The sequence below is a fragment of the Chlamydotis macqueenii genome, chromosome 6 (genome assembly GCF_036417535.1).
Source record: "Chlamydotis macqueenii isolate bChlMac1 chromosome 6, bChlMac1.mat, whole genome shotgun sequence".
Taxonomy (NCBI): Eukaryota; Metazoa; Chordata; class Aves; order Otidiformes; family Otididae; genus Chlamydotis; species Chlamydotis macqueenii.
The window spans coordinates 1766499-1793152 of record NC_141561.1 but is presented as its reverse complement, the minus strand read 5'-3'; the positions used below and the strand labels follow the sequence as shown (position 1 = coordinate 1793152).

Sequence of the window (26654 nt, the reverse complement as noted above, 5' to 3'; positions counted from 1 at the left end):
AAGCTGCTCATGCTTTCACTGAATTCGGGCATTTTGAGTTGCGCTGCCGTACAAATCCGGCTGTGCGATTGTAACCTTCTGTGTGATACCCATAGGAGGCTGAGAAAGGGAGTGCTTTCTTATTTCGTTCCACCTACACTAGTGTGAAAAATACAAGTTCTTCTGTGTCTTAGAAACATTCTTACAGATTCCTGATGGAATAGCTGTGGTTTCCTTCCTGTATAGGTGCTCGGGGGAGCGATAATACAGGGGTGTGAGAGGAAAGACTGCTCTCGTCCTCAGAGATGTCCTACAAAATGGCGTGTGCGGGGGCAGCATCCTTCTCACCACCGGTCACCGCGTCCCTCATCGCCTCGGCTTTTTCTGCGGGGTGCTGGGGGCTGCCTCTCCTCCTCCCGAAATCCAGGGGCTGTTACGCGGCACCGCTTTCCTTCGCAGAGGAGATTTACACCTTAGGAAGGAACGCGGCCTTTGAACCGACTGTTCTCGCAGCTGCTTTTACGCTGAGGTTCTGCGGGTGTCTTGTGTGCGCAGATGGCAGACGGTTTTTGGCAGCAGCTGATGGGTGCTGCTGCCCTTAATTTCAATTTTTCTTTTCAGCAGAGTGATTGATGAACGGCGGTTCGGTTACGCACGTAGCTCTGCAACATTTGCTCTTCTTTCCATAGGGTTTGTAGTGAACAACGTCACAAGGGGATGGGATCCTCTGATCTACAGTAGAGCTTTTCTTTCAGTGAGGTCTGGATAAAGTTTAAGAGAACAACCGAAACCCATCGGCATGTTTGGGATAGCTGACAGGATGCTCAGACTTTGTCCCTCTCTCTGTATGGCTGTGTGCTAGCGCGGGATTGGAAAAGATGTAAAAAATGGCTGAAAGCCCTTGTCTGTGTGTCTTCCACCGTCTCCCTGTCCTGCGGCGTCCGCCGGTGCCGCAGTCGGCTGCCCTGCGGCAAGGGCACCTCTCGCCCCGAGCGACCGGGACCGTGTGGGCTGAGCACGAGCCGTGCAAGTCCCAGCACAGCCTTCAGCGATTCTGTGTTGTTCCTTGGAAGGCACTTTCTCAGACGTTTCGCTGGAACGGCTCTAATTCTGGATTTTGTGGTTTGCCTTATCAGAAGCCAGCGCCTCTGAATGATTTAATAAAGCTCCGGGGTTTGCTTGGAGCGGTCTTCCCGGCTGGGTGAGTCAGCGGTGAGTTGCACTTTGAAGTTTTTGTAGCATGAAACTGTTTTTCAGTGGTGAATTAATGAGGTTTCAGCTTCTCCAAAATGTGAACCACATTAGGCTGACTCCTGAATTTTTGAAAGGAGCAAAACAGCCCTGTGGTAGCAGCAGTCGCCCTTGGCCACCAAAAGCTTCGAGAGGTTTCCCGGGTGGAATTTCAGCAGCGGCATCAGCGGTGCCGCGACAGCCCAGCGCGACCCCGCTCGCCACATCCTCCCCCCGGGAGACGAGGGGGTTTTGACCCAGGGTAGGAGCCTGGAGCAGCAGCAGGGAAACGCCGGAATTCCCGCTCGCACCTGTGGCTTCGTGCGCAGCAGCAGCTACGCGTGGATGTTGTGTGGGGCAGGGACCCCTCGGCTCTTTCGCTGGGAACGTCTCCGGGCTGTGCTCCGTCGGGATTCAGCGGGGCTGTTGGTCTGTGAGCACCCAGGAGGTGACTGACCTCCCAAGGAGTGTTTACCCTTCCCTGCCGCTGCGTTTCTGGATGCTTTGGTCCGTCCTTGTCCGCTGGGGAGCCACAGGTGCTCACAGCAGTTTTCTGGATCCCAGGTTTTTTTGTAAAGTAGACGTTGCTGGATGACCTCGTCGTGCCCGCCGATACGTACGTGGAGAATCACGGATCCAGAGTTAAAGAATTCACTTTGTGTTTTTCTCCAGTCATCAGGTTTCCCAGGATGAGCTCCGCGCGAGCGTCCCCTCCGCGGCCGCGGGCCCTGGTGAGCCGGTGTGCAGTGTCCGCTGAGCGGGGACGCTGCAGCCCTCGGCAGGTCACCCCGTCCGGCCAGTCCGACCCCACTCTTCCCAGCGCTCTCCGTGCAGAGACTGGGCGCGTTTAGGAGGAGAAAGGGCTCGTGCAGGGAAAGCATCGGTATTTTTAGATCAAAGACCATTTTAATTAAAAAAAAAAGAACAGAAAAGGAGAAGGAGAATTAGAACAATAAGTACATTTAATTTTAGCCTAGCTTGATTCCTCCTAAAGTCCATGAACTTTGGGATTGCTTCACTTGCCTCTGGCTTTCCTAAATAAACACGCCGTAGTGGGACTCAGAAGTTAAGTAGCGCAGAAAATTGCAAAAAGTTAAATTTTAATATTGCAGAAGAATATTGAGGGCTGTTTTAGGGCCCGGATCCTAGAATTCAATTTTAATACTGTACAAAAATATTGAGGGTTGTTTTACTGGGCAGCTACTGAAGTTAGCAATAGACTTTTTTTCGTTCTTTCCCTTGCAGAAGGGGTCAGAGTTTGGGGCAGGGTGAGGAGTGGGGCGGGGGGTCTCCACCTGGGCAGCGCTGATTTTCTCCAGCGACAGCCAGTGAGGCGAGCGTGGGAGCGGGGTCTGGTCCTCCTGGAGTTTTACCCCAGGCTAAACAGACCGGATTGCCTCCCGCCTCCCGCATTGCGGCGCCGGGTCGGCGTGTGTTTCCCCTGGGGAGTGTTTTGAGATGAAGGGTGCTGTACCAAGGCTGGAGATGTCGTTGAGCTTCGGTAGACCTCAGGTCAGACGTAACTTAAGTGAGTGGGGTGAGTGAGGAGGTCTCACTCGTGACGGCTTCGTGGCCGCGAGTCAGCGTGAAACGGCCGCCGTCCCCTCTGGAGCCGGGTGTCCCGGCGGAGGACCGGAGCCGCGTAGGTGCGAGTCACCCGTCATCGCTCAAGCCGTAAAGGATGGGTACAGAACCCTGCCTGTGCATCCACCATTCAGGAAAGAAGATTTCTCTTTGTAACACTGTAAACTGGTTTCTTTTCCCACTGACTGAGTATAGAAAACGCGAAGGAACATTTGCAAACTCAAAAATCATACGTATCTGACAATAAAGGGCGACAGCGTCAGTGTCTACATGAGGAGAGCTGAACTGCGTGTTACGCTTCTTTCCATTGTCTTTCTATTATATTTGGAATTGGGTTCCTTTTGGATCCGGGTTTCTGGGAAGACACAGGCAGGTCACAGTGCCAGGAAGCAAACCTGGATCCACTCAGGAGCGGGGCTTTGGTTCCCAGGCGTGCTCTGGCCAGGGCGGCAGGCTGCTCGTTCTCCCTTTTACGGCGGTGGGAGGTATGGATTTGAGTTACGAACCGATTTTGGATCTACTTTGTCAGGAGTCACTGGGTATTCATAAAAGTTTAAAATAGTTCAGGCTGTGCCTTAAAACAGCCCTGACTGTAATGCAGAAAAACTTGAGGTCGCAGCTCATGACGGTGGAGACGGCGGAGATAAAACCAGGAGAGCTGGAGGCGAAGTGCGGGAGTTGCGGCTGTTAGGAAACTCCGCGAGGAATTGAGCAGTTGAAACGATGAGCTGGAGAATAAGCTCGGATTAGGAAATTCCAGGTGGGGATAGGGGGTCCCTGAAGTCCACGGTGGCTGGAGTAACGAGCAGAGCTTTGATGTCGGTACGTAGATCTGAACCTCATTTACAAGGGCCAAGAAGATTGCTTTTAATGTCTCAAAGCCCTGATCCTTTTCTTCGATACGGCTGAGAAGCCAAAATCTACTTGAGTTTGTTTTTCTGTCTCTCTGGTAGTAGTGCAGGTCGGGAATATTCCTGATCGGAGGAAGGGCGAGTGGAGAGGGCGAGCTTCCCATCACCATCCGGCGGATGGGAGCAGGCTGGTGGAAGCATCTCGTATTTTAGGAGTACACGTGCTCCTTACTGACGCGTGCAGGGCCGTTCCTGGGAACAGATGGATCGGGAGGACTCCGTCGTCGTTTACTGCTGGCACGTTAATGCCATGTGATAAGATTAATAAGAAAGAGCAACAGCCTAACGCTATTAATTAGCAATGCTCGTGCTTTTGAGTCAGTCCAGTTGCTGCTATGCTTGTTTTCCAAAACATCGCGCCTTTTAATTCTCATTAAACCGAGGAATACGTTCGAAAAAAGACAGCTCAGTCATCCCACCGCCAGCATCTAGCGCGCAGCGCCGACGCCGGCGTGACCCGGTCTGCGGTTCAGACCTGTGGTTACCTGCTGGTGCCTTCCTCCGCGAAACCGCAGATGCCGCTGAACGGTTTGGTGTTTCTGTGATGGGAATAAACTCGGCCCGTTGGGCACCGGTGCTGTGGCAGCACTCTGCCCCGTGGCCAGGGCCACCTCACGTGGCCACCTGCGACTCCGTGGGCTGAGCCCGTGCCACGCTTCTCCATGGAAGCAGGCAGCGTGCGGATCGCCATCGAGGCCGATGGTGATGGTACCCAACTTGCAGATTGGTCTAAAAAGCCTAGGTTTTTGTGCCAAGAAGTGGAAACGGAGGCTACGCAGTTTTCGTAGTGAATTCAGATGCTCTGTCAACTCAAGAGCTAATCTGAAGCTGCTTTTCTGTGGAGACTCCTGGAGGACAGAGGTGAGAAGGTTACAACCAGTCATAACAGATGGCACAAAATTTGGTCAGGTTTGAACAGGGCAGCTTTTACTGTGACTTACGGAGGAGTTCGGCTCTCAGCAACGGGATTACTTACTCACTCTTCTTTTTGGAGGTGGCATGTGAAGTGCAACGCTGAGGTGCCTGCAGTAGCATCCTGCTTTCCTCTGCCTGTGGCCAGAAGATAACGCTGCCATGTGGCAAACAGCGTTCTCGTGCCCCGGACCACCGAGATGGGTGGAATCATCTCCTCGGGATGAGGCCGGATCTCGAGGTGTCCTGGTACACAGCGCCGCTACTGAGTCGCCTGGCCCCGTGCTCCGGAGACGCTGTCGGGGCTGCCGGTTTGGAAGGAGCTGAGCTTTGTTTCATAGGTTAAAAATACATATATTTCCTTGATGTGCTGTTAGTTTTATTTTTAACTCTGAAGCAATTTAATATTTTGTAGGTCTGCTAGTATTTCCCCCAATTTTCCATCTGCTACTGCGATTAATTTCAGTTCTAGCTTTACAATGCCAGCCTGGAGCAAACGGAGTGGAAACCTTACCTATATTATTTGGCACGTCGCAGTAGACATGAATAACTTTGGAATTTGTGGGGAAAAGGAGAAGTTATGTGTTTCTGGAGCCAAGATACGATTGGAAACGGGCCCTCACAGACAGCACGATGCCGTGTCGGATCCAGCCGTGGTTGCTTTGCGGCGCGGTGCCCCAGGTTTGTGTTTGTAGGTGTTTCTGAGAGGTGGGAAAGCTCACTGGGAGGCTGCAAAGCGGCCGTGTGCACCCGTTTCCTATGGCCTCCCGGACAGCGGGGCAGAATGACATGCCACAGGTTTGCTTTTTTTTTTTTCCCCCCAGTCCTAGAAGCGGTGTGACGCAGTGGAAATGTGCGGTATGGTGAGGAAGGTGGGACTTGATGTCCTAGGGCTGCGGATCCACGGGAAGAGGGAGCAGAGCAAAGCCGCGGAGCTCACCGGACGCTTGGCCGGGAGCGGTGGGCAGGAGTGTTCTACGCAGGGCTCTGTCACCGGGTAGTGACAGGGTGCGAGGGACAGGGACCCAAACGCTGGGAGGCTGTGTCGCGGCTGCTGCGTGGTCCAGCACGGGGATGCAGAGCGGTGGGATCCAAGGGTGTGGGGCTGCTCCAGCTCCTGTGGCCACTGAAAAAAAGTGGTCTGTTCTGGCCCAAAATGGGATCCTGATGGAAGGGGATCTCCAGTCTAAAAGTGCAGTTCTTCCTGAGCTGATGGAGGTCTGCTCTGCTGGCAAAGGGTCCCCAGCCGCACCAGTACTGGTGGTGACGCGGGGGACGGTAAGTGAGGACCTGGCTGGGGACACAGGAGGGGAGAGAGCGGACCCATCCCTTGGGGCAACAGCAGGGCTTCAGATTGTTTCAGGAGTGGAATAGCTGTGCTGTCAGGAGCCTTCAAAGCATGGGCTCTAATTGGGGTGAAGATGGAAAGAGAAACCACAGGTCGTAGACCTGTCGTTAACTGAAAAATGCCGGTCTGGGTGAAGCCCGCAGTCGTAGGAGCTGGAAGGGGCCAGGAGACATATGTGAGTCATTTCAGTGATCTGCAGAGAGCAAGAAATCCAGAGCACTGATGCAGCTGGTTAGTTATGACTGCAGTCAAAACCATTGCAACCGGTAAGGTCAGGCCAGCCAGTTCAGTAGCCGCCGCAGTTACTGGTGCAACAGCTGAAGGCTATGCAATTAGGTGCGGTACTCTTGGATTTCAGAGAGCCGCTTGGTGTAGTGCCATGCATAAACGTAAAGAAAATATATGGCTTCCCGTCTAAGTAAAAATATCATGGTTTAGAAACTAGTTTTCCAATGGGGAACGGCTGTTAACAGTTAGACCAGCTGGAAAGCAGCGTCAGTCCAGGCTTTAGAGGAGGTGTGATCTGTACCCGCGTTATTTTGTACAAAGAAACAAGGTACAGCCACTGGCAGCCTTGGCAAAGGCGTAGGTTGAGTAGGGTTCTCGTAAATGGGGAGAATCATAGAATCACAGAAGGGTTTGGGTGGGAAGGGACCTTCAAAGGCCATCCAGTCCAACCCCCTGCAAGGAGCAGGGACATCTCCAACCAGATCAGGTTGCTCAGAGCCTCATCCAGCCTGGCCTTGAATTTTTTCCTTATGTCCAGTCTGAATCTACCTCCCTCTATTTTGAAACCAGAAGGGCGCTCATGGTGCAGAACGTGGCTGCGCGACAAGCAGGGAGCCGCAGGTTGTGAGTGAGGACGTTGTGCAGTAGTCTCCAGTAAATTCATGCGACTTGATCCATTTCTTAAGAAACCCATTCAGACTGATTTACGTATAAAATGTAAAGTTAATGTCAGTCTGGCTCTGCCAGCGTGAAAAGCCCTGGTCCACGTGCATTCCCTCCTTGCCGTGGGAGTGATGAGGCTGGAAAGGCAGAAGCCAGCAGAAGCAACAGTTTCCTTCCCGGTTCCCTTGCGAAGAGGCGATGGAAGGGGCTGAGGGGCTGCTGGGGTGACCCGCCGTGGTCCATCGCGCGCTGATGGACTTGCTCACAAGCAGGTTTAATTTAAAACGGCTTTAAATCTCTTCCTGAGAAGTGAGTAGGTGCAAATCGTCTGCTGCTTGCATGCAGGGATTTGAACCTGGTTGCACCCAGTGTGTTCATAAATAGTTCTACCTGTCGGAGCAGGGCGAGGGAGCTGCAGTCGTTGTTGAGATACATGCGATGGTTGTGTACAGCAGAACGGAGGAGTTCGCATGTTGGAATGAGATCAGATTTAATTCATTTTGAAATGAGATCACTGGAACCTGCCGCCTGGGTCTTGTTCTCCCTGTTCCAGGCTTTCAGCTGTGCTGAACCCTCACCATGACCAAATTCTGCAGAGGTTTTGAGGCAAGTTTCTTGTCCGAGCGCCAGCCTGGCTGGGTAAGCTGACGAGCTGTAAGAAGATCAGAGTTTGGCAAGGGCTGTATTGGAGGTAAACAGTGAAGCTTCTCCTACAGCTGAGATTTAGCATCACTACAAAGTACGTTTCCATCCTCAGAGGTAAGGAATGGTGCTTGAAGGAGCCCCAGGAAAAATACCAAGCAGTGCATTAAAATGATAAGTAGAACTGATAAGGAGAGGAGAATCAAGCGCAGATATGATCACCGCCTGTAAATACCGTCAACATGACAGCACAGATGAGCAAAAGGAAGAGTGTTTGTTATCTGATGGAAAACAAGCTTCAGGAAGAGCAGTCATCGCTGCAGCAGGGTGGTGGAGGGGATCCCAGGAGCGGGTGACGCTCGTCAGCCGGCATGGAGGGAGATAAGGTCTTGTGGGACGATAGCAGATAGATCTGCAACGTGCACATGGTGAGATCAGCTGGAGACCTGTGCTCCGCTCGCCTCCCTCGGTGGTCCCGCGTGGACCGGGAGGCAGAGGGAAGTGCACCAGAGGGGGCTCTTGAGGGTCCGCAGTGTTCCCAGTGAGGAGAACCATTTACTGTCACACCAAAGATGTGGAAGGATGGTGTTCGGGGCATGAGCCGCTGTTCCTGCCTGTGCTCCCAAGCTTTCAGGGAGGGTGCTGGCAGAGCGTGGCGGTGGGAGCATCACGCCAGGGCCCGGGGATGCCGCGGGGCGAGGGGGACCTCCTGCGCCGAGCATCCCCAGGGCTGCTCCCTCCCGGCGTGGGGAAGGCAGATGGCTGCAGCAGCCTCCGCTCCTCTGCCAGGCCTCCTCCTCCCAGCTATCGCTGCCCGAGGGCAGGAATGCCACGTCTGCTCCTGGATCGCGCCCGAGCCCTCCTGGTTTCCAGCACGGGGTTCAGGAGTAAACCCAGGGAGAGGGAAATCTGAAACTGCAGCTTGGAGGGAGCTGGGTTGGGAGGATCTGCCCCCCCGCCCCAGCCCCAGGGCTGGGCTGGGCTGAACTGGGCTGACAGCCTGGCCTGTGAGTGAGCAAGGCAACCAGGGTGCGAAAGCCCTGCGGAGGAAGGCAGGTCATACTCAAGCACTGGGATATGAGCGAGGAAGTGGGGGTATGGCTTTGCAGTGGGGATGCAGCGCTCAGCCAGCCAGAAATGCTGCTGGAGAGCTTTGCCGCTGATGGCCAGCTGCTGCCGGTTGACCTCACAGCTTTCCTTTGAGGCCCTTCGTCCCCCACAGCTCATCGGGGTGCTCAGCGCTGTACGCGCCGTCCCAGTGCCACGGGACCGCCTGCTGTCCCCCCTGCCGCTGCCTGCGGGTCTCTTCCGTGCCTGGAGCCGAGCGCGTTTCTGTGACGTGCTTTAAAAACGCTGCTTCTCGATGCATGCCGGCTAGGGCTCACTCAGATGTTGGTTTTGTCGCATACTGTTCCAGGTGGGCAGCGCGGGGAGCTGGCAGGCTGGGCTCATCGTAACGGATGCTCTTGCCGGTGGTTGTGGCAGCTTGGGGTATCCGTGTCCCTCCTCTTCTGTGACCTGGGAGAGGGTCTGTGCGAGGAAATGGAGGAGGCCTGGGCCCAGGCTGTGTGAGTACGGGTCTGGGAGCGTTTCTGAGGATCCCCAGGTCTGCCTGCTGTTCATAAATGTGTAAAGCTGCCTGGTGCACAGACTGTGGGGATGGATGCTCCTAGAGCCGAGTGTTTCGGCACCTAAACACCAGTTTGACGGCTGCTTTGCTGCGGGATTGTCTGTCAGCCTTTGGTTCTGGCCTCTTTTTGTGCCTCCTGCAGCTTTTTCAAAAGAAACGTGGAAGGGTAGCATCTGCCGGGGCTGGAGGTGTGCGCAGCGTCGGCCTGACCCGCCTGCCGTGCGCGGTGCCACGGGGCCCGGCCAGCGCTTCGCTCCCATCTGGACTGCCGGAGGTTTGTGGTCCTGATGGGTTGACTGGGGCTAACTGGGCCGGTGCTGGAATGAAGAGGTGCTCAGTGGGATTTTCATTCAGGCACTTCACCTTGCTGGGCTGATGGAGAGGCTCTCCAGCCTTGGTGTTTGCGGAGCTCTCGAGTTGTTCCGGGGTTTTCCACAGGCACGGTTAGAGGCACGGCTCTCAGGAAAACTGCCATGGGAGCGCGTAGCTGGCGTGTGCCACCCTACCCCAGACAGCTGCCCATGGGAAAGACACCTCAGCTGACATCAGGGGAGCCAGCAAGCGATAGGCATCTTCTAATTGCTGCCTCTCCCCGCCTTCTGACTGCGTACTGCAGGTTGTCATTCACGGTCTTGGGATCGTTATCTTTGCGTACGCATAGCACAGCGTCACGACGGGCAGCAGCTCTCCCACCGCCGGGATCTGTGTTATCCAGATAAGGTTGCGATGATGACATTTAAAAACTTGGATAGCGTCCTACTGTTGAAATAAAGTGAAGTGGTGTTTCAAGACCTCGTCTGGAGGGAACTGGAGTCCTGCAGCCCCTGGCCCTCGGCTGGAGACGCGGTTCCCTCACGGGGCAGGCGAGGGGAAGGGGGGATGTGATGTGCCACGGGACCCGTCTAGGGTGGGAGGTGGCTGCCGTGCCACGGCACTGCGGGAAAGCCCTGTCCTCTCCTCCAGACAGAGGTGGCTGGTCCTGAGCTCCACTTGTGTGATTCACTGGCGTTTTTGGGGCCAAAGACGACATTTAGAGGGAATGTTTCTGAATAACTCTGTCAACAGGAATTCGCATAAAACAATTAAAGCAACCGCAGCCGCGTTGCCTTGGTTTGCTCACGGCTGACTCCTCCGGAGCCCGAGCCCTCTGTGGTCCCTCACGTTTGCTTTCTCTTTCTCCGCAGAATGCCATGAACTTGCCGCCCGACAAAGCCCGGCTGCTGCGGCAGTACGACAACGAGAAGAAGTGGGAGCTCATCTGTGACCAGGTAAGGGCGGTCGCGAGGGCTTTTGGCAGCCGTGCCGTTGAGAGCACCAGCTGCCTTTCCCCAGCAGCGTCCCTGGGCTTAGGAAGGGACCCTGCACAGGACAAGTATTTGAATAGTTTCATAAAAGTTTCGTTTCTTTGGCCTTATTCTCCGTTCTTGGTAACGAGTCGTAGACTCAGCTGCGATGCTGAAGCAGCCTGAGCTCCTCTTCGCCTCCAGAGGCTGAACAACAACCTCGGATTAGGCGGCACCATATGCTGAGGCGCCTTTTGTGTATGAGCTGCGCCGTGGCGTGCGGGCTTGGCAGCAGCGTAGAACAATTAACAGGCTGGCTCTGCGGTGGTGACAAGAGAACTGCTTTATTTAGAGAAAGTGAAGCATGCGAGAGGTAGGATGTGCATTTGTGAGCCAACAGCCAAAGCAGGTTCTGCCGTAAACTTCAAAAGTGGTCGCTAATGAAAATAATTGATCTGGGACTGAGGAAGTAGGGTGTTTCCTTGAAATGTAAACGCAGCAGTCCCAGGATGAGAGTTTGGCAGAAGGTGCAGTCGTGCTGTGAGGTCAGGAACATTTTCATAAATAGATTTGCGGGACATTTCCTATTTAGCTATTACAGTGGCAGAGCCTATGCTAGAATCCAGTTACCTCAAAGGAAAGCTGAATAACGGCTTGCTTGCTTTTTCCATGACTTTTCTGTGCAGAAAACCTGAAGTGTCAAGCTATTTAAAGTTTCAGGTTAGTGAGACACTGAACAAATTGCTTAATCTGCTGCGAGTGATTTGTTTCATGGGTGTTTGCTTTGAGCGTGCGCGCTGGGGGCTGCGTGCTCGGTTTGCGTGATGTTAGGCGGACGCAATTAGATCGCAGCCTCGCTGGGCCAGCTCCCACCTTGGAGCGGACCCGCCCTTTGCACCGTGCAGCTGCCGCTGCTTCGCTCCCCAGCTCTACAGCAGGACGGGAGGGATGAGCAGATGGAAACGCGGTGACGGAAATTGGCAATCTGGAGTCATCGCGTATTTTAACAGCGCCTTGCACAACAGGGTCCGCCCCCGGGTTGGGATAAGTCTGCTTCCCATTGCTCGGAGAGGGCAGGCAGAGAAGTAGTGCGGGACTGTTGTAACCAGCACGGTGGAGCCCAGCGCTGCGAGGGTCCCGAAGGGGACAGGAGGTGACAGCGTGCCACCTTTTCAGGGTCCAGCCGTCCCCGTGCAGCAAGGGGCTGCGTTTCCGCGTGCTGTCGCGGCTCCCTGGCCGCCCTGGTGTCCCCTCGCCAGCCGCGGTAAATGAGAGCAGCGTGGAGCAGATGTCTGCAAAAACTCCGTCATACGGCGTATGGGGTGTGAAGTATTTATAGCTGGGCACGTAATTACGGCGTGTGGCTAAGAGTGCTTCCAGGAATAGATTTTGCACAGAATGTATGTGTTTAGCGTGGATGCAAATTTTGGCTGCTGTTTTCTATTGGTATCACTTGTTACACCATTTTTGCCTGGTTTTGCTTAGTGAAGGATTGATGTAAATTAATGTAGCAAGGAAATTAACCCTTACCCTCCTGTGCTGGTTTTCAACTTAGGTCTGCAAGGAAAAAGGGCTCAGAAGTTGCTCTGAAGTGGTATTTTCTGAATAGTCTGTAAAGTAGATCCTGACCGTGTGTCTGTGAAATATGTTGAGAATATTAAAGGAGAGAGCTTGGCCCCCAAAAGGAACTCTCACTTTTGCAGAAATGAGATTAACGAAAGTGGGAAGGTACCGGTATTACAGTGATGATGATGATAATAAATCATCATCTCCTGAGAGCTCCCTACCTCTCTGGCTTGGCGTACAAGGAGGAGGAAAAGAGCAAAACCAGTATTCCCCGTTGGCCATGCTGGGTCAGTGGGGTGAGGGTTGGGAAGGATGCGGGCAGGAGAGGATGCCGTTCCCTGGGGTGGCCAGCCACCCCTTGGGCGTCCCCCAGCTGCCTGCCCTGAGGTTGTTGGGGCCACCTTGCAAAGTTCTTCGTTGCCCTCTAACGGCAAACTGTGGCAGGGGCATCACCACGTCCTCACCCTTGGAGACACTGGGGGTGTGTGTGGGGAATAATCCTTGATTATTGGCTTGATCCTTCTCTAAATGAGGCACAAATGTTGGTCACTGAGCTCTCTGTCCTATCGTAAAAGAGGTTGGTGCGCACCAGCATGTGCCGCGCACCCACCCGCCCTTCCTCGCGCCACTCTTCATCGAGCTCCGCAAAGGGAAAATGGCGTGCGGCCTTCCCAGCCTTCCCCTCCATGAACCAGGCCTGGGAGGAGGCAGCTTCTTCATATTTTTTTTTATTTGCGTTGGTTTTTTTGTGAGATTGTGCACTGTGGACTGGTCGAAGTCTGGCGCACCGGGGCTTGCCAACAAATATCGGCCTGTCCTTTGGATTTGGATTCGGGCTGGGATTCTGAGTCGGATGCAGCGTGTGCTTACCTGACCTACATGAATACTAAGAATGACACAAGTTAGCGAGGGTGATAATAATAGTAATAACAGATGTCACTAAAGCAGAAACTGCCCTGAATGTTTTTGGAAGGAAAGTATCTCTGGAAAAGCCACAATTTCCTGGTTACGGAATTAATACGTTTTCCAGATTGGAGTGAACAAGAGATGTGTCGAGTTCTTTGCAGGATCACATGGAAGAGGAATTGCAGAAATCCGGCGGTTCCTCTTTGCTGCTGAAGACCCCCAGCTCTCTTTTTTGGGTGTCCGTCAGGAAAAGCAAGTGCTAATTCTGGAGATGGCAGCGTTGTGCTCCCCCGTTCGAGGTTTTTCCCTGATTTCTCACCATTTATTACCCGAAAGGGAGGTGCTGGGGACCAGGACATCTCACCGCTCCCCGGTCCGGTGCCATGTGCTGCTTCTCTGCGCTTGTCTGCCCTTTAGGCTTATGGCCTCAGCAATTTTCCAAGTAAGAAAGGGCCTTTTATCCTTGGGAAATTAAATTAGTTTGCTTTCTAGGTGGCTGACAAAGGCTGGGTCGAGTTATTGCTGGTCTGCGCCTTTCTCCTTTCAGGGCGGTAGATAGTGTTGGTGCTCGAGTGAGTCACGAGGAGGAGATAAAATAGGTTTCGTTGGGATTTATTAACTTTGTTGTGTCTGAACCGGCCTGGTCCTGGGGCGAGCGGGAGGGGAGGCCACCGCGGCCCAGTCGTGATGTCACCCGCTGGCGTGCGCTTTTCGCTCAGCAAGGTTTGGAGACTCTAATAGGGATTTTAAACTTTATACATGTGTGGTGAGAATCCCCAACCTCCTCGTTCAAATAGCGTTAAATTCTTATTTTGAAAGCAGGTTTGGCCGGCGAGCGATTGCAAATTGCCAGAAGTGGAGGGGAGGAGCAGACAGGAAAAAGCAACAATTTTTAACTCGTTATTTACGGCATTTAAGGCAAGTGGATTTTGGGAGGACGGTGGCTGTGAGCTCAGGGTGTCCCGGAGGTCTCGGGAAGCCTCGGGCTGCCGTCGCCTCGCAGCTTGCGACGCATCGGCCTCTGATGTAAACCAGTCAGAGCTGGACAAACCGAGACAGTAATCGTAGCCAGGAAAGGGCACTTTTAAAGGCTAATCCCTCATGCCTTTCCAAAGCAGAAAAAACACTTTAAGGGGCTATAAAGTGTTGCCAGAACTAGGAGATGTTTGCCACAATGGGTTCTTGGTCGCTAGTTAGAGAAGAGCATTGTTGGTATCTGCTGTTCGTGGATAATGGCTTTATAATCCTCCAGCCCAAATAATTCCACCATACGGTAATGAGCACCATCTTTTTAAATGAAGTCACTGTAGAGATTATTCCATAAGGACATAATTACAGCTAGGTTTAAAAAAACCAAACAAAACCATGTAATATCTGCAGCACAGACTACTACGTGTGCTCGTTGAGTCTCATTAAGTGTTTCATTTTGAAGACTCCAGAAATGAAAAGTGGCAGTGAGGACAAGCTCGTGGTGACTGGTTAGTTAGCAAGAGAAAGAGATCCATACCAGTGAAATAGCTTCTCTGGAGGATTAGACTAGGCACAGCAGAGCTACGTCGGCGTGAGATAACCCCAAAGAAGAGCAGGAATAAATCGGAGAGCTAACGCAGAGCCTTGTTAGCCTGGGCCTCTGCCGTCAGGAGGTCGCCCACCGCTCTTCGGCCTGGTGCTCCGCCGCTTCCTCCCATCACCTGCAGATGCAAGGAATAACTTTTGGACATGGTTATCAAGCAGCACAGTGAAAACACCACTGCCTTCGTGGATTTTTGTAGAGAAGGACGTGGTTATTCGAATGCTGTGATGTCTCTGGAGCTAATATAAAACTGTGGAGGGGGAAAATGAGAAGTGGTGGTGGTCTCCGACATCCAGATACCTCAGTCTGCAGTGGGCCAGATGCTCATTTACAGCAAAAGGCTTTTTTTTTGTCTGTCTGCCAGCGTGAAGGAGTTTTAAAATGGGTTAATGAATGGAAATAGCTTTTAAATAACTTGTATTTATGCCCACTGTAACGCCACGGTACCCTGAGGGGGCTCTAAGCCTGACTGAAAAACCAACCTAAAAGTGGTTGTAAAAATGCAAAAATTAAGCTAACGGGTAGGTACTTTGAATGTTGACATCTTATTCCTTTTACTGTTTTATTTTCTGTGCTTTTTAAAATTTTTTTTTAAATTTCCTTTAAAGTCGCTGTCAACGTGTGTGGGTGTAGGTTCTGGTAACTGGGCAGCAGTGTCCTGGTCATTATGAAATAACTTTCAGATAATGTAGTCAAAATTGCTTCCTGACCTAATAAAGACAGGTTTTGGCTATCAGTTACAACATGCAAAATTTCAGGAGGAAATTGTTATGAGATCTTTCCCCAAGGGAACGGGCAGAATAGTTGAAAATTCTTCCAAAATACAAACACCGTCAGGACTTTTGGTAATGCTCTTACCAGGTTTGGACACAGCATGCTCCTCACAGAACAACTCGCGTTTCCCGGCAGCTTTGTAGGATAAATTTCAAGCTGGCTGTGCAAGTGGTGAAAAAGCAAGGAAAAATGAAGCAGGTCTCAGAATCAAAACCTTACAGACCTTGTATTTGTCGTTAAAGTCTTTAATTCGGTTCAGAACACGGCTGATGCTGGATTGCAGATCAAGTGGCCTCCTGTCAGGTTGGCTGTTGGGAAATCCCAAATCGGGTCTCAAAGGCAGGTGGGGATTTCTTGGCAGCAGGTGAGCACGATGAGGAAGGGAAATCAGGGATGCTGCCGGCGCGTGACAGAAAGCAGGCGTGAGCGGTGAGGTGTTTTACACGGGTAAAGCCCAGGATTGCAGACAACCTGCCTTCCTCCGTGCCCTGAGGTTGGTGGGGCTCCAGCCTTAGCGGGGCGGAGCGGCACATGGTGTTTCCCGGGCTTTCCCAGTGGGACGGCGTTGGGCATCTGGTCCGTAGAGAGCTGGCCAGCCTGGTGCGTTGTAGTGGAAATAAAGAGAGATTACTTGTTTATTGCTGACATTCTACTCTTGCATTCATTTTTCTAGCATCCAGACAATGAAATGATGAGGCTTCTCCCATGGCTAGGCATGTTTTTAGACGTGTTCCAAATGATAAAAAGAGGGTCTCAGCTTTTGGTGATGGCTTTCGGTCGAACAGGAACACGCGTCCACGCTTCCAACGCTTCTCTTTCCTCTCACTGCTCCTGGCTAGCAGAAACCCTGTTGTTTCAGATGTTTGTGTTTGGATGTGTAACTAGAATTCAAAATTGTCGTATATATATACATATAAAACTGTATTATAAATATACGCTATTTGAATATATATGTGTGTGCATGCATTTTATATATATATATGGAGTAAGTAAATACAGAAGATGTTCTAAAATGGCTGATGTTTATCCTTGTATCCTTTGCAGGAAAGATTTCAAGTGAAGAACCCTCCCCACACGTACATCCAGAAGTTGAAGGGCTATCTGGACCCGGCTGTAACCAGGAAGGTGAGGAGCGTCCTGTTTCCTCTTGCCTGTCCCTCGTTCCTCGGCGAGGATGGTCCAGGGGTCCGGGTTCCTTCCTGCCTTTGTGTAAAATGCTCTGTAAATATCTCTGAGAAGAGGCTCGGAGATGGAACAAACTGCAAAGCAAAGAGAAATTGGAAAGGCGCTGTGGTTTTCGCAGCTCGGGAAGGAGAACAGATGTTGCAAAGAGAAGGGCCATCTGACACATGAAACAACTTGTTTTAATAACTTTAACTTCAGTAAATAGTCTGACAAATTATCGCCGAGCTGTGCTCTGGGTCTGACCTACCCTGGGGGCAGCGCTGGTGGCGAATCACAGCTCTGTTGGATGGCACTTCTCTCGCCCGCGTGAAGGGGATGCTGGAGTTCTGAGCCCTTTCGTCTGGGCGTTCACGCGACAGCAGGTCAGTACAGCCGGCACAGTTCACCTCTCGCTGGCGGTCTCCTCCGGGGTTTCAGAGCCGTGAAGTAAAGACATGACCTGGGATGTGTTTACGTGGCAGAGCCTCATCCATCCTTCTGCCTGTTCTTTTGTCCAAAATAGTTTGTTAATCGTGAAAGACTCAGGCATTTCACCTGGCCTTCCACGTGAACGCCGTGTGTCCCTGAACGTGGCTTCTGTACCGGGATGTGTTTGTGGCTGGTGCTGATGTTTCTGCACTGCTCTCCCAGGCTTAGTAATGGCCTGCGGGATTTTAGAGTAACCGTAAACCCGTTTAGAGGAGCATCGCTGACCCTTTGGTATTTAACCACTTTGGATATCAGCTCATATCCTGTGTTGATAGTTGTAATAGCCTTCAAAAAAAAAAATGAAACAAAAATCAAAAAAGAGGCAGTGAGAGCGTAGCAGATCCTGCTGTTGACTGGCTCTGCCTTGTCCTCGACAATGGCTGCTTTGTGTCACCGTACCATTAGCTGAGGTTGGTGCCCTGCGGTAAAATACATATCCTGATGCAGGGCTTCCAGGCCGGGGCCGGCTGCGGCGGAGGTGCCTCTCGTCCCAGCACAGAGCGAGGGGTGAGCACTGGGTACCCAGTGCTTCCAGTGCACCATCGCTCGTGTCTTCAGGGCTGCGGTAATGGCTTCTGACAGTGCTTCTCTTGTTGGAGGCTCTGACAAGGAGTAGGAAACCATTTTGTAGGAAACCTTTACATTTGCCTCTAGCTGATTATAGTGCTTTTTTTAAAAATGGTGAACAAGGGTCTTTGTGTTTTTTCTCCTGAAGGGTTTTTGAAATGCATTTAGTGTTTGGCTTTGCTCTGTGGTTACTCCGTGGGCGCACATTGAAGCCTTTCTTATCCTCATACCGCTATAAAGAGTCCCATGACAAATGACAAACCCGAAGGAGCCTAAAAATAACTCCACTGAGTTCCTCTCCTTTGTTGCCTTATTCTCTGTCCCCAGCAGCCTTTCCTCAGCCGGGGCGGCGGGGCGGAAAGATTTACAAATGGGCTTCTGGACGGACGCGCGGTGCGGAGAGAGCTGGTCTTACTGGGATTATTGCTGTAATGGAGGAGGTGTCAGCCTTCCTGCTGGTGATCCCCAGCGTGACCCGGAGAGGGTGGCTCGCTCCGCACACCGCTGCAAAATGTGGTCTTCAGCTTTCAATTGACTGAGGTCCAGAGAAGCCGTGTGTCCCATCTCCAAAGTAAACGTTAATAGTGCCTTGTGTCTGCTAGGACTCTACGGCAAGACATCTATTCCAGTCTGCCAGGGCCTTTCCGAGCTGGGATTTGGTCTTGCCTCCAGTAAGCTGGTGGTGCTAACTAACAGGTGATAAAACCCTGGTGAAAAAGGCAGCTGATCATTTTCAGGTCGGTCAGCAAGACAGGGTAAATCCTCTTCTTGCATCAGCTTCGCCTCAATAAATGAACTTAGGAGAATTATTAACTGCCAGGTAATCCCCTTGGTTTTATTGTGGTGCAACGAGGACACATCCTTTTTTTCCCTAGCATTAGAGCATAGTCCTGCTTGCAGCAGTGTCGCTTGTGTGCTAAGCGCTTACAACCCCTTTCCGAACGCATCAGGTCTGTGTGTGTGATGGCTGATGACCAGGTTGGTCATTAAGTACTGCAATTCAAGATGATCGTTGTTGTCCATCCACTTCTGCTCTCATTTACCTTGGTCACAAATGAGAACTTACCAAAACAACTGCTCCAGAGTAATTTTTCCGGCTGTTTTGCTGCCTTTCCGCGGGCAGGGACCCCCAGGCAGGAGAGAAGACGATGGTTTTTCTCCAGCTGGGAGAGGAGGAGACGTGGCTGGCTCCCTCCGTCTGCGCCCCGACGGCAGCCCTGCTGCGAGCGAGTTTTGCGGAGGATGGAGAGGCGCGGCCCGGCTCGAGACGAGCCGCTGTGCGTTTAGAGGTCTTCTGCTCTGAGCAGTGCCGGCTTTGAGCCGCGGGGTGGTGGGGGGCTCTCACCGCGTCCCGGCGAGGTCCTGCCGGGTCGCCCTCCTCCTCCCGCACGGAGACGACGTGGAACCGCATCTCCTTTCTGCTGCCTTGCTGCCCAGCGTTTTCCTTCTGGCCTTTTCCCAGCGTCTGATTTTGCAGACGCAGTTTAGCGTGCGCGAATTATTGAAGTGTGCAGATGGCGGCACATGTGTGTTTCGTTACTGGCTCGCGCTCGCGGGTCTGGTAAGCACCCAGAAATCACGGCAGGTTTTTGGTGCGGGTGTAACATCGCAGAAGCGAGATTGGAGCACCAGGCTGAGAACAGAGCCCAAACGCTGTCGTTCTCAGTGGAGAGTTTGATACTAAAACAAAGCTTGTTTTGTAAGGTAATGTTTATTTATTTTTTAATTTTCTTAATCCTGGAAACGAAAAAATGTGCGTGGAAACAGAAGTTATTTTTCTGGGTATGTTTTTGTTGACTGCTGGAGTGGTGGTGTTGCATTCCTCAGGATTTAGATGGGTTCTGTGTTTACCTTCATGTTCTATTTATTCATTTTGCACTGTGTGAGATGTTGATATTTTTAATAACATCATATGAGTCCAATTGTTATTTTTGCCTGCTTGCTTAATTGCAGAAATTCAGAAGACGAGTCCAAGAGTCTACTCAAGTGCTCCGAGAACTGGAAATTTCTTTAAGAACAAACCACATCGGGTAAGAATTTTTGACTACCTCTAGTCTAAGATTTTTTTTTTTTTTTTACATCTACTGATGGATGCCTTTGAGAAAATATCTCTTTGCATGCCAAGCAGTGATTCCCCTTGATTGATCATTAAAGCCTGAAGGGCTCAGTTAAGGGATAGCTGGGCATCTCAGGAGGATAACTCACCTTTAATCCCTTCATGGAAGGGTCCGTCCACCTCGCTGGGAAGGCTGCGAGAAGATTGCAGTCAACTTCTGCTCGCCCGGAGTCACTCAGCGCAGCAGCGAGCATGATTGTGTCTAGAATAGTAATAGCGTTGCGGCTATAAATATCTCTATAAAAGCCACCGTGCTGCTTTATAGCTTTAACACGATGCAGTTCATGAAGCCTGGCTGTGAGTAGTGTTACCAGGATTTTACTTCTACAAAACACAAAATTCCTCTCAAATAGCAGAAGTCGTCACCAGAAACTCCAGTTTTTTATCCTACATGCCGTTCCCATCCGCATTTCTGCTGCTCTCACCTCTCTGCTTTGGGTCTTGGGACCAGGAGCCAGTTCAGCGCTGGTGCGTCAGCCAGGAAGGTTTCTTCAGCTTTTTGTTTCATGACCACGCTGTGTGTCCAGCTCAATTACATCGATTTTACAGGATGCTGCTCTTATTTCATGGAAACAGGGGTATTTTAAACTGCGGGAGGAGCAGCCATTCTCTCTGTGGGATCCAGCTGCCCAGCGCAGTGTGCGCTGACAGCGTGTGTGGCAGTGAGGGACTGTCCCCACGAATATCTCCAACAAACTTCTCCCACACACCTGCTCTGAATCCCACCTTGTTTCCCGTTGCTTTCCAACACGAAGAATTCCCCACCAGAGACTCGGGGCGTCCAGCACGTGAGGCCCTGCGGATTTACGACAGCTCACGAGCGCGCAGAAGGAACCGTGATGGGGCACCAGATAAATACAGGAGGCTTCAGAGCAGAGCCGAGCTGGGGCTGTGCTGAGGAGCCCTGCTCACCTGGGTTTGCCCCTAGATGTGTGGATTTTCAAACTCTTTTTGAGTTTTGAAAGCTTTGGAAGATAATAGGCTTTTCTGCATGCAAGATTATTTTGCGTAATTCTCAGGGACCAAAATTCACAGTAATAGGTTAGAGTCTTTTAAAAAGAGAAGGCAAAATGGCTGTTCAGTGTACGTCCAGGATGTCACATCTCACCCTTGCTGGCGCGCTGTCCATGTGCTTTTGAAAGACTGCTAGAGACTGGGATGGGGGAAAAAAAGAAAGCGGATCCCTGCGACTCATGGGTTGGAAGGCAGCTGGAGCCGCTGCTGGGCGGTTTGCACAGCGACGTGTGCCCGGGAGGAGATGGACCTGGGCAGTGCAGAGGCTGCGGAGGGCTTGTAATGGGGTTTTTTGGTGGAATACTTTTTCCCCTCATAGTGCTGCAAAAAAGCTTGTTTCACTGCATTGATAAAGGACTCTATTTTAAAGTCTGCTAAATAATAAATGGCATTTTTTAAAAGTCCTCTTCTCCTGAGTGAGAAGGCAAAGTTTTGCTCGGCTGCCTTTCCTGCAGTGGGTCTCTCTCTCGTTCATCCGACAAGAGTTCCAGTAACTGCGCAAAGCCTGTGCAACGCTCTGATGTCTGACTATTTTGATTTTTCTAACAGATGGGTCAGGGAGTTCCTGAATGAGGAAAACAAAGGTCTGGATGTTCTGGTGGAGTACTTGTCGTTTGCGCAGTACGCAGTCACGTAAGTAAGACATGCTGCATGCAAAGCAAGAACCCTGCCATCTCTACAGGGCAAGAGAGCGAAATGCCTCTGATGAAATCTGGTTAATGACCATTAAAACTAATTGGGGAACAAATCAACTTCAATCGGCCGTTATATCGCACTGCTGGAAACAGAGGTTCAGCTGGGGAGCTGTTTCCGTGTATCCCCGGGCTTTCCCCTCAGGATATCGTAGCCGTAGATTTTTGTACAAAGTTGTGTGAGAAGAAGTGGTAGGTTAAAGGTTCCCGGTTGGGAACTGGAGCTGAGGGGAGTTGATATTTCATTTCTAGAGAAGATGCCATCAGATGTATGTATATATCATTGCACAGAAAAGAGATTTTTGGTGGGGTTGCAGCAACATTAATGAAGGAAAATTATATGTTTTAAAACGTTGCTAACACTGGAAAGAACTGCGCACAGCAAAAAGAAGCATTTGTATGAAGACTTTCTTCCTAAAATGATACAAATGTGCGCAAGTTAGCTTGCTGGGTTTTTCCCCTCTCCAACGTGGTAAACATGAGTAATAACCTCAAAAGCTGTAAGGGGAACAAGCAATTTTTGCTTGAAATAGCAGTACAGCGGGCGACGAGTCAGGAATCAGGGAAAATCCGTAATGGTTACGGTAATGTGTTACATATGCCGGGGGGTTGGCGAGGGCCAGCGAGCCGGAGTCACATACTGGTGGAGGAAACTGAATTAGCGCTTGCACGGTGTCTTAATGTATTGAAATAAAATGGAGGCAGCCTTAAGCGTTCTCCCTCTTTCCTTCAGGGCAGGGCTGTTCCTCAGCAGAGTGGCCTACATCTTTATTTTGTGTTTTGGAACAATGTCTGAGCCTTCTGAAATTGTGCTGTCTTGTGGTTAGCTGCTCCCTTTGTCCACATCTGCTGCACCGTGCGTCGGTTCGAGGCTCACGCTGAAGGGAAGTTAGCCTGCATTGCTTTTTTCCTTTCTTTTTGTAATCTTTTGGGACCTGCTAAAACCTGCAGATGTGGAACAGGAAGGAAAACGCTATGTGCATCTTTTCTGTCTAAGCCGGCGGTGGAATTTCTGTTTCCTCTCAGGTTTGACTTTGAAAGTTTGGAGAACAATGTGGAAAACTCGATGGACAAGTCCAAACCTTGGAGCCGGTCCATCGAGGACCTCCACAGAGGCAGTAACCTCCCCTCGCCGGTTGGCAACAGCGTTTCCCGCTCTGGCAGACACTCGACTTTACGGTGAGGAGCGAAACCAGGCGGTGGGTGACCTGCAGGCGGGGAGTGAGAAGAGTCAGTCTGGTTTTCCAATGAGAATATTTTTCATCTGCCCTCTTTTCACAGCATGGGCTTGATATATGTAGGAAACGTGTCGTGGTACGGGCGGTTTTGAGGTGGAAAGAAGTGCTAAGCTAGTAACGCGGGGCAGCATCACACAGCAATTGAGGAAATGACAAGAATAGCTCTGCCTCCCTTTCCAGGGGCAGAATGATCTAAGGACGCACGATTCGTTTCCATCAGGTACAATGTGGCTTGCAGAGAGGAAGCAAATCCACTTCTCCAAAGAATGCCTCAGGATTTCCATGGGCCCAGCCAGTCTGGGGCTCTGATCTGGTGTCTCATCCAAAAAGGTCTCCTCTAACAGCGCATTCCTTCTGTGCTGCTATGAACAAGATTTTTTTATTTTTTTTAAAAGGCCACTTCCATCCTTCAAACCTGCTGTTAACTCTAGCACCACTGGGCTTTGCTGTGAAGTCTCTCTTTCCAAATACTGGTTTTTTAAATTTTTAGTTGGTGGAAAAGGCAGGATCGCTTCCCAGGACTGAATGGCAGTCAACTCTGTTACGTTCCTTTGATGCTTCACTATCACAAAACATTCTAAACGCCGCCTTCAGACTGGCAATACTGGTACCTAGGGGCGCAGCTCAGAGTGCTGGATGCTTTTTGACCTTTTTTTTGGCTTTCATGGAGTTTTGTTACACAGTACCGTGAGCAGAGCAGAAGCCAAAAAAGGAGCCAGTGGGGACTTGCAGCTTTTTCCTACATCCTCCAGTTGAGGCTCAGTTTCAGTTTGTCGGTCAGTGTTGGCTCTTTAGCTGATGTGAAGTGAGTGCCTTCCACCTACAGCCTGAGCGGCGGCGGATGTGAGCCCTGGAAGATGCAGCTCGCAGACCTGGAGAGGAGGAGACAGTTCTGGTAAAGAAATCCAGGCTGCAGAGCCCAGCAAAATCACTTGACCAGTTGATTATTTTTTTTAATGTTGCAAAGGTGTTCCCAGTGCTTTTGGTTTCCTTTGATCTTTAATTACTATGGCAGAGAAGCAGCAGAGTCTTGTGCTTGCACGAGGGTGATTCTGCGCTCTGTCTCTGGGAGGCGTGCGTGTGGTTAGAGACACCAGAAATGCAGAAGTCAGGTGTGCATTACATGTCTCTTACATTTTTTCTCTTCGTTTCCTTCCATCCTTTTTCCTTTTTCACATCCTCCTTTTTTCCTTATTTTCCATTTCAATGTCTCCTTCCTTGCATCCTTCATCCCCCTCCCTCTTTCAAACGCTCTTCTCCAATTCTCTTGCCTCCTTCCCTCCCCTGCTCTCTTCCGCCGTTCGCATACCATCAGATCGGTTTCCCTGCCTGAGCCACTTCAGTTCAAACGCCGCCAGAGCTGCTTTTCGGCCAACTGCCTCTGGAGCGGCCTCACTTTGCGCTCTGCCGATGAGGCTTCGAGCCGGAAAATCTCGTAAGTCCCAGGTGCGAGGTGACCGGCGGCACGGGCCGTGCAGGGCATGGGGGCCGCGTGGCGAGCGCCGCGCCCCATGCCTTATAATCTGGTGATCACACCTCTCGGTAGAGCGACCGCCCGAGCGTCGGGAGGAGTTGTCAGCCTCCAGAACGTGTGGTTATCACATTATAACTTCAAAGTGTAGTTTGCTTCCGTAGAGTGGGATTTTCTAAAAGGAAATAAAATGCGTTTTACTTTGAAACACGATACTAGTTTATCGTATTGTGAATAGTGTTACTAGTTCTGTGCCTAAGCCGTAGAGCCCTTAGTCACTGTCCGTGTTATTTCATCTTTTTTATTACAAATAGAGACTTCTCTCCGCCAGCACTGCCACAGAAGTGTAGCAGTACAGCGTTTTTCAGCCAAGTGCCCTCTCCTGCCTGCAGAGCCCTCCCTGGCTGGGGCAGCGTGGGCAGAAATTGTCCAGCATCGTGTGGAATTAGAATCACAGAATAGATTAGCATCAATTAGCAACTTTGGTTTGGGTTTCATTAAAAAAAAAAATCTGCTTTTCTGTCGTGTACTTTTTCAATACCTGGGGACTATGTGTGTTAGAAGAAGTAAAAGCTAAAGGTAGGTGGGAAGGTTTTAAGAATATTTTTTTTTGTGTGTGTAATTAGTAAATATTGTTTGACTGAAATCTTTTTAATTAAATTAACAGAATCTTTTCTTGAGAGCAAGCTAGGTGAGGAGTGTGCAGGATGGCATTTCTGGTCAAACCCAGGAGATTCCGGGGTAAATAACGTGTCTGGGACACGCAGAGACCCAGGCCATAGGTTCTTCTGCCTGGAAACTCCTCTTCTTTGTTAGAAACAACGTTAAAATGGAGAGAAAGGAAGAAGTGGTCCTCCCTTTTGGGTGGAAAAGGAGAAGGCTGACAATCTTCCCAGGGTAATCTAAAATTCAGGAGCTGGCCTCAGCCCTGCTATGCCATAGCAGTACGAAAAATGGGAACAGGTTTGACCTGGATTCCTCTTTATTAAAACAGCAAGAAAATTTGGGGAGACGACGCTTCCTGCCAGCTTTCACACTGTTTTTTCCCAGTTGTGCTGCCTGTGTGGCAGTGTCGCGACACCAGCTCTCCTACCTGTCCTCAACAGCAGCAAACCTGCGGTAGCCTCGGAGCCCGGCGCCGTCCCAGCCGCTGTGCGGTGTGCACGTTTAATTACAGCAAAACGAGGGGAAAAGCACGAAACAACACGAGGTCGTAGCGGCGCGGAGGCTCGCGCTCTGTCCGTTTGCGTGGCGGAGGCTATCCATTTCCAGTTGTGGCTTTAACTGGCTTCCCGTAGCTCCTTTTAGTAGGGCTGAACCCTGCCAGCTCCCTGCTCGCTGGGTTTCCTTGGCAACTGAGGGCTGTTTTTTTTTTAAGAGGAGGCGCAAGGATTTGGGAAGCGAACAGCAAAACGAGGGCAGGAGGATAAAAACGGGGATGAACCTTTGGGATTTTATTGCTGCTTTTTTGGGGAGCAAGAGCATTACTTGCACATGAGAGTCGTACCCTCCCGTCAGATAAATATTAATGCCGAGTTTGTAATGTCCCAGCCCATTAGAAATTCCCTTTCTTGCCAGTCAAATACTTCAGTTTTTATGTGGACTGAACTGAGAAACTTCGTTTCTTTCATCAAAATCTGTGGAGTCTGTAATGAAAGAGTGATCCAGGCAAGTGTATCTTAATCCATCACTGGGCTTTGAGTGCAATCAATAATTGGACTCCGATTTGACACTGCTGCTTAGGCTGCGGTGAGTTGGCTTCACCGTTAACACTTTCACTGCTCAGAGACCTGCTGACTTTGCTGGCATAATTTTTGTCAGATACTTGCTAATTTAACAGAGCAATTTCATTTTTCGCCTTTTTTAAGCAACAAAGATCTCCTCAGCTTTATGGATTAATAGTTTTCCCATATTCTTTTAGACGAAGACAAAACTGGCAGGCTGGAAGTCATTTATTTTCTTTACATTTCATTTGTTTTCTTTATTTGGTAGCACAAACCAGCCTCGTCACCATTGTCTGAAGTGGCAGACAGGAGATATTTTCGGGCAGCACAGCTACCTGCTCTGGCTTGCCACGGACTCGTGGTCCTTCCCTCTCCGAGCCTCATCCCCTGCGGAGGGGTGCAAGTTCAGGGTCCCCACATCCAGCAGACCCAGCTTGTAACTTGCTCTAAGAGGAGAAATCCAAAGTTTGTGGGAGATGCCAAGGCCTTCCTCTTCCAAAGTCTCTTTCTGCTGTCAGGACGTTCCTAACAGAAACGCCACCGCCTCCAAGCCAGCAACAGCAAAATCGCAGGAATGCAATCCAAAACCAGCAAACGCCAAGGAAAACCAGCAGTCCCAGCCCACGCAGGGCTGGAGGAGCAGCCGGGGCGGTGGTGAGGTCCGCCCTGGGCTGTCCTCTGCTCTCTTTCCTCCTGCTGCGAGGGAGCCAGCGTACACAAATGAGGGCATGATATTTTTTAGCAGATAATAAGATAAAAATGCTAAGAGAAACCAGCTGGAATTGTGTTCATTATGAATGTGGTGCCTTCAAAGTCGACACCGTTGGACTGGGCACGTGTCCTCATTCTAGGCATGAAGTCCTTCCACTGAAGTTGGTGGAGACGGCAGGAGTTTGTACTGAGATTTGTGCTCACTTACCGTGGTGGAAAGGGCTTTTATTGACTTTGAA

The 26654-nt window shown here is 50.9% G+C and overlaps 1 protein-coding gene across 10 annotated transcripts in view; it reads left to right on the top strand.

Annotated features, from left to right (window-relative positions):
• Positions 1–26654, top strand: part of FMNL2 (formin like 2) — a 119225-nt gene that overhangs the window by 52041 nt on the left and 40530 nt on the right. For 9 of the 10 annotated variants that reach the window (XM_086750995.1, XM_086750997.1, XM_086750989.1 and 6 more), the window contains exons 2-6: positions 10312–10395; positions 16274–16354; positions 19403–19479; positions 21129–21212; positions 22298–22450. In XM_086750995.1, coding sequence (XP_086607121.1) covers positions 10312–10395; positions 16274–16354; positions 19403–19479; positions 21129–21212; positions 22298–22450 — 479 coding nt within the window. The remainder of the gene's footprint in view (positions 1–10311; positions 10396–16273; positions 16355–19402; positions 19480–21128; positions 21213–22297; positions 22451–26654) is intronic. The other variant, XM_086750998.1, reaches the window with a different exon arrangement.